The sequence below is a fragment of the Chrysochloris asiatica genome, unplaced genomic scaffold (genome assembly GCF_000296735.1).
Source record: "Chrysochloris asiatica unplaced genomic scaffold, ChrAsi1.0 scaffold00052, whole genome shotgun sequence".
In the NCBI taxonomy this organism is placed as follows: Eukaryota; Metazoa; Chordata; class Mammalia; order Afrosoricida; family Chrysochloridae; genus Chrysochloris; species Chrysochloris asiatica.
In genome coordinates, this window is record NW_006408570.1 from 13,923,887 (window position 1) to 13,931,588 (window position 7,702).

Sequence of the window (7,702 nt, forward strand, 5' to 3'; positions counted from 1 at the left end):
TTTTTTGTTTGTGTGTTTTTTAAACAGCTAACGTGGATAGAGAGAAATACTTTTAACTGATGGTATATGGGGGGGATTATAATCAATGTAATGAAACAAGTTATATGAATTGTTGAATGTGAAACTGATGATGTGCTCTGTAAATTTTTACTCAATCCACAATAAAAACCTTAAAGTAAATTAAAAAAAAACTGATAAAACTATTGATATATGGCACAACATAGATGAATTGTAAATGCACCACATTTAACTGAAAAAAGCTAACCTCAAAAGATTACATACTATTTGATTCTATTTATATGACACTCAGGGCAAGGCTAAACTATAGGGAGGATAAACAGATCAGTGGCTGCCAGGGTTCAGTGTTAGATGGCAGATTTAATTACAAAGGGCCAGCACAAGGGATGGAAAGATTCTGTATCTTGATTGAATGATGGTTACATCAATCAATGCATGGGTTGAAACTCAGAACTGTACATCATGGAAAAAGTGAATTTTACTCTATACAAAAGCACCCACTGCATACACAGCATAAGCTCCTTACAGTATCTCTATCTCTTTGTCAGTTTACCATTGTGGGAAACACAAAAGTTAAGTGGTTGTGGTGTATGATGGTGAAAGGGAGGGGGCCCTGCCATGCCAGGTGGTCTGTAGAAAGTGCATTGTAAAAAGCCCCAAGCCAAGATCCCACTGTGTTCAGTTGACTCTCATTCATTGTGACCCTCTGTAGGGAACAGCCTCACCTTTCTCTTGCAGAGCAGCTGATGGGTTTGAAGCACCAATCTTGCAATTTGCAGTCCAATGCTTGACTCCTGGTGTGGTGTTGTAGGATAAGCACCAGATTGTGACCCACAAGGCTAGAGGTTCAAACCCCACCAGCCACTCCTCAGAAGCCCTGTACAGGGTCACTATAAGTGACCTTATAATTAATTTAATAGCCTGACCCACAATGCCACCAGGGCTTTGTAGAAACCCAGTTTCTTTCAATTCTCTCGTGGGGACCTATATGTGTCAGAGCATAACTGTTCACCATAGGAGTTTGAATGGCTGATTTTTCAGAAAGATTACCAGGTTTGTCTTTTGAAATGCCTCTGGGTGGTCGTGACTTTCCAACCTTTCAGCTTTAGCACTTTTGTTTATCAGTTAGCAGCCAAACATTTCAACTTTGGCACCACCCAAGGACTCCAAGTATATTATAATGCTGATGTTAACTGCTGTCAAGTTGATTCTTACTCATAGTGAACCTGTATAGGGTTTCCAAAGAGCAGCTGGTGGGTTTGAACTGCAGACCTCATAGTTCAAAGTCCAGTGCTGATCCTACAGCACCACACTATGAGGCCAAGTACATCATTATTGTTGTTAAGTGCTGTCGACTAGGTTCCGACCCATAGCGATCCAGTATAAGGTTTCTGAGGAGCAGTTAGCAAGCTTGAACTGCTGCCCTTGTAGTTCAAACCAACTGTGCAGACCATTGCAATAAATTGCAATGCCACACCAGGACTTCCAAGTATGTTGTTGTTAAGGGCTGTGGATTCGGTTCCAACTCACAGCGACCCTGTACAGGGTTTCCGAGGCTGTAAATCTTTACGGGAGCAGAAAGCCTCGTCTTTCTCTCACAGAACAGCTGGTAGTTTCGAACTGCTGACCTTGCGGTTCGCAGTCTGATTCGTAACCACTTACGCTACCAGAGCTCCTTAGAGGCTCCTTACCTGGTGCCAAATTTAGCATGCTAGAAAATAGGAAATGATTTCTGTAGAAAATTCCTTTATTATAGTGCAAATAACTTTCAGCAGTGACATAATAATGTAAGAACACATTTAGCAACATTTTACACCACGCAGTAAATAAGAAAGTGTTTCTTCGAAAATATGTCCTAGGAACAGTATTTCTACATTAGTGCTGAAAAATGTCAAGGCGGTTTTTTCTCAAGGCAACAGGGCTCCCTCCCTCTTTTTGGATATATCTTTCAAAATAAAAAATGAAAGGATTTGCCATCTTAACAAATCACCATCAATTTGAAAAGTGATTTCTTAATGGGGTTTGAACCAAGATGGGCACGATTTGAAATGGGTTTCAAGAAAAAAAAAAAATTCTGGATAGTCCAGGAAAGTAAAAGTCACTCATATTAACTTGAAAACGGATATACACATTCACTCCAATTTTGCTGCAGAAACAGACAGATTGTCTAAAGCCTGCCTTTCCCCCTCCCCCCACAGAGCTTGATTGTTATTTATACACCTTGGTTTTTGGTCATATCACAAAACTAGGGCTCTGGTCAGAAATAACTCTTTATATACCCAAATGCTTTCCTGTGAAGCCTTTAAATTGCACTTTCTATCCTGAAATTCCCACCTTAGGTCTCACATGCCATTGAGAGGATGTGACAATTGTCTACAGTTTACAGCAAACAATTAGTGCTGCTGGGTTGTTGTTATGTGCTGTGGAGTGGAGTCAGTTCCAACTCATAGAGACCCCTGTACAGGGTTTCCGGGGCTGTAAATCTTTATGGGAGCAGAAAGTCTCATTCTTCTCCCTATTAATTTAGATATACCTGAATCAAACCATCACATCATTTAGATTACATACCAACTGGCTTATCCAAGCGTCCCAGTGACCTCATAGAGCAATGAAGGGGTTAACATTCCCTTCAGGCTACCCTGCCTAAGGGCTTGCCTGCTAATGAGTTAGCTGATAGGTAGAAAGAACTGAGTGTCAATGCCAATCAGTTACACTCCCAGCTCCTCTAGTTTCCACTGAATTATGTAGTGGGTGGGAATGGTTGGCTACTCAAAGGAGACCACCCATGGGGATCTTCCACCAGAAGTAGAATCAAAACCCCTACACATATTCTCTCAGGGTGTCCTCTGAGTTTCTCTCCAAACACAGCTTCAAAATTTAGCATCTTTTCAATCCCATGAGAAATTTAATCACATGTTTGAAAACACCTGGAGCCACGGAACAGCCCTCTTGGCCGAATCCGGCTGATTAAGTCAGCTGGTACATAAAGCTTTTCAATGCACAGGAGATCTTGTTGGATAAAATTGCTTCTTATATAATACAATGGAACCGTGCACTAAACAAGTTTCAAAGTTGAGAAGCATCTAAACATATCACCTGTTAAAAAAGTCACGATTTTAGTTTTGCTTTGTTTTTTTTAGACTTTGGTACTGAAACACTGTCTACATTCTTGACACGTGAAAATGACGTGGCCACTTCAGTGCCTCTGCATGTTGTGTAAAAAACTCAAAAGCAAAGCTGGACAAGAACATGGCATAGCAAGACGCAGTATACGGCACAAACAAAACCTAAATTATATATAAATACAGCCCCCCCCACCCCAGCAACCCTTCCTTCCCCAACTACCTGACCAAAGCAATGCCGAAGGTCCTTGTCTCTAGGGACAGCGCAGTTAGTGAAGTCCAGCACCCAGGATTCCCAGTGTCCCTTGCCTTGTAGTGATAGTTACAGCTCCACACGCTCCCAGTAGAGATGGGTGCTATAACTGTCTGACCAGTTCCGCAAATATTAAAACTCCTACAGCTACATTTGAAGCAGCCACACACTAGCTGCACGCTAAGATCTCGAGTCCCAGGTGTTAACCTTTGAAACTAGCTAACTGGATTGATTATTCCCTAATTGGAATCATGTGTGATCCTAGTAGTTCAGCAGTCAATAGAGCAGAAGTGGCCTCTGGGCTCTGAAGCTCCAAAGGCATTGTTGAGGCATACTGACTGGTGAGGGTCATGTATAAGAGAAGTTATACAATGAGCTAACAGCTTAAATTGATATAAATTATTTCCAAGTAAGTTATCTGGGCCATTTGCTTCTGCTTTACATTGAATTCCAGAATCATTTTTAGATTATACTTTTAAGTTTATATACTAGTCCATTTAAACAATTGTCTATGCAATCACCTCTTATGTATTTTCACTTAATTTAATAACAACTTAATGAGCTATTATGTAAATCTAGGGAAAAGTAGCTAATTAACCTTAAGGAAGCCAATACTGTGCTAACTCACAGTAAGGAAAGAAAGCAATGTAAATAGAGTTTGACATCTCCGTCAATAACTTGAAAAGCAGTTTTATCTAAATGTTGCAAAGTTTTCCCCAAAGCACTTATAGCAATTTATATCAAGACATCCTAAGTTTAGGGGTATGGAGAATACGATTCCATTTTCTTAAGGTAGAAAGTTATCTGTTTCATGATGTAATACATAATTCCCCATGGTGTTGTTAGGGGCCGTTGAGTCGGTTACAACTCATAGTGACCTTATGCACACCAGAATGAAACACTAACTTCCTCACAACCCCCCATGGACCTAAGATAACTGTACATTCAAAAGTTACTCATTGTTCTTGATGTTCAGAAGCATTGCTCATTCTCTAGTACATACACTGAGTATAAATAAATAACTACAAGGAGGTTTTAAAAATCTGAATTAACATTATGCTGTGCAAAAAAAAAACAAACAAAAAAACCCCCAAAACAAAACACCAACAAACATACCTTGAACAACCTACATTCTATGTAAATACCCTGACTAAATGTGGGTTGTGCTACACAATTCCACTTCAGTGCAGACGATAGTTGATTTCGATGTACCGTTGTTGATTTTTTGTTTGTAAGTCTTTAGCACTTTTGTTTTTCAACATCATCGAAAAGATTAATAAGTTGCTACCAAATAACAAATCCATTTACGTTTAGTCTGAATAAAATCCAGCATAAATGTGTATTTTCTTTTATTGTTGTTGTTGTTCTGGGGATAATGGCTCGGTGTCTTTGTCCCAAGAGCTTTCCTCCTAAGGGCAGACCATGGTTGAAGCTGTCATGTTGAGTTTAAACTGCACAGAAAGAAGAGACAGTGAAGCCTGCCTTTTGTTTTTGTTGTCTTTGAAAGTCTCGAGCTCTTGCTAAGACAGTTCTTACAGACCAATAGTCAGATAGTTGTGGCCCCTTATCCTATTTGAATTAGAGGTGGTTTAAACATCAGCCGAGCTTAGTGATCTGAAGATCCCCGTTTATCTTTATGGTGTCAATTGCAGATAATGTTTGAATGCGGTGGTAAAAATCAAAAAGTTGGTGTCCATCCACAAACACTCTGAACCGTGGGTGCTCACAAAGAATTTCCACCTGTCAGAAACAAAATAACAGTCTCAGTTCACAATTTCAATGCACTGTGCTAAACAAAGATAAAAATACAAGAGTTCACTTGAGAGGGAGAAAGGCAGTATATTCTTCACCAGCGGGTCTCATGCATCAGGGTGCACTGGAATCATCAACAAAATTTCCAATTCAGTAGGTCTATAGTTTCTAGGGTGCCCTGTTGGCAGAGTGGTTAAGTGCTCAACAAATCAGAAGGTCAGCAGTTCAAACCCATTGGTCCCTCCACGGGAGATATGGCAGTCTGCCTTGGAAACCATCTGGGTCAGTTCTACTTTGTTCTGTAAGATCACACTTAGTCAAAGTCAACTCCCTGGCAAGGGAAGGGTGTGGTCTCAGAATGTGCATTTCCACCAAGTTCCAAGGTAAGACTGATGTTGCTAGGGTGGGAACACACTTTGAGAACTATTGCTCTACAATAGTCTGAATCCTTTAAAGACTTTGAACTGCTTATACTTTTAACCATGGCTCTCTCCTCGATACACTACAGAAAGTGGTATGAAATAATCTTGATTTACTTATATAACACTTAATATTCCCTGAACATTTCTATCCCACTTTCTGAGAAGCCACATGAGGCACAGGTGGTACCCATCCATGGCATGTCATAAGTCTAGGCACTCAAACATGGTCAACACTAAAGCAGGGGGATTACATAGTAATTACCATGGTACCAGTGATGTGTCATTAACAAGGCTTTGTTAAGCCAAACAGAAATACTGATTTATATGGTCAAAGCTTTTTCCTTAACCTAAGTATTTCACCATAGTTTAATGATTAGTTCTGTGGTATGTATTTATTAAAAGCATTGATATTCACCATGTAAGAGACTCTACATGTGACATTAGTCACATTTAATTCATATTATTACTAAAATTATATCACCAGGAAGGGCCTATTCCACTTCAATTTTGTTGTTGGGGAGCATTTACATTCATCTTGGCAGTCATAAGCGCTGGTTACTCACACTCATTACGCAGTAAAATTCATTATTAAGAAGCTGTCGAAGCCATGAGGAACCCAAGGGGACAGTACCATCCCAGAAAAGGGGGGCTACAGGTACGATCCCCAGATTCTGATTTGTTATTGCTATTGTTTAGTGCTGTCAAGTCAGTTCAGACTCATAATGACCTACAAAGGGTTTCTGAGGAAGAGCTGGTTTGAACCACCAACCTTGTTAGCAGTCCAGAGCTAATCTTGCAGTGTTACACAAGGATTCCAGATTAAGACTGTTGTTACTGTTAAGTGCTATGGAGTTATAACTGACTCATAGAGACCCTATATAGAGTTTTCTGAGGCTGTAAATCTTTGTAAAAGCAGAAAGCCTCATCCTTTTCCCACAGAGTGACTCTGGTGAGCATGAACCACTGGCCTGCGGTTTGCAGTCTGGTCCTTAGCCTGAGAAGCCACACCAGGACTCTAGATTATGATTGCTGTTGTAATGTGTTATTGAGTGAATTCCAACTCAGTGACCCGACAGAGGGTATCCAGGACCAGCTGGTGGGCTTCAACCACTAGCCTTGTAGTTAGCAGTCCAGTGCTTATCCTACAGCACCATACCGTAACTACAGACTATGACCGTTGTTGTTGTTAAGTACTGTTGAGTCGGTTCTGATTCATAGCGACCTTTGTAAAGGGTTTCCAAGGAGCATCTGGTGGGTTTGAACTCCAGTGCTTATCTTACATCACCGTGTCAGGACTCCCTGTACTGTGACTGGTTGGTAGGTAAATGCCTTCGTGTGGATTCCAACTTCTAGCGCTTCAGTACAGGGTTTCCAAGGAGCGGCTGGGCAATGTGAACTGTTGACCTTGTGGTTCAAACCAACTTTGTAGTCCAGCACATGAGCCCACAGCACCACATCAGGAGCCTCATGATTAGAAAGGCAAAAATGCCAACTCCTGTCATTGATGTGATTATGTAATCCTGGACAAGTAATGGATTCTTCCCCCTCCCCAGACTGTGCAATGGGAAGATAAATCATTATTTCTTCCTAAGGCCCTTGTAAATTTTTAGATGAAAAGCAGTGGGTTAAGTATAATTCTGCTTTATTAGCCTTTTATCTGACAAAGAAGTTTTAAATGAGTTGGGTTGTCATTATTGTGATGGATGTTAACAAGATGTAATGCAGACAACTTCATCACCAGCTCCAACATTAGCGAACATTTCTGAACACATTACTGACTGACATCTCTTTTTTGGCACTGTCCTTCGTAGAGGAAGGCGCTGCTCATCATGCCTAGTGGCATGAGAAGTCTGAGTTGGGCCTCCTGCCCCACTAGATTGTGACGAGCAAATCTAAACTCATGCAGGCCCAAGGGAAGGAAGCTGTCAGTGGTACCGCCTATGACCACGAAACGGACGGGAGACCAACTAACCCAGAGGCGGAAGCAACTATATGGCCATGGCTTTAGCAGCAAAGGGAATAAAGAAAATGAAATGAGAACCACTTTATTCTTTAAAAGTCCAACTTATAAAATTGAGGGCTACTAAAAGGAGCTCTGGTAGCGTGGTGGTTACAAGTCAGGCTGCTGACCACGG

At 40.9% G+C, this 7,702-nt stretch overlaps 1 protein-coding gene across 1 annotated transcript in view; it reads right to left on the reverse strand.

Moving 5' to 3' along the window:
* Positions 1 to 4,989: 4,989 nt before the first annotated feature.
* Positions 4,990 to 7,702, reverse strand: part of LGALSL (lectin, galactoside-binding-like) — a 9,682-nt gene continuing 6,969 nt past the window's right edge. Inside the window, exon 5 of the mRNA XM_006862962.1 lies at positions 4,990 to 5,133. Coding sequence (XP_006863024.1) covers positions 4,990 to 5,133 — 144 coding nt within the window. The remainder of the gene's footprint in view (positions 5,134 to 7,702) is intronic.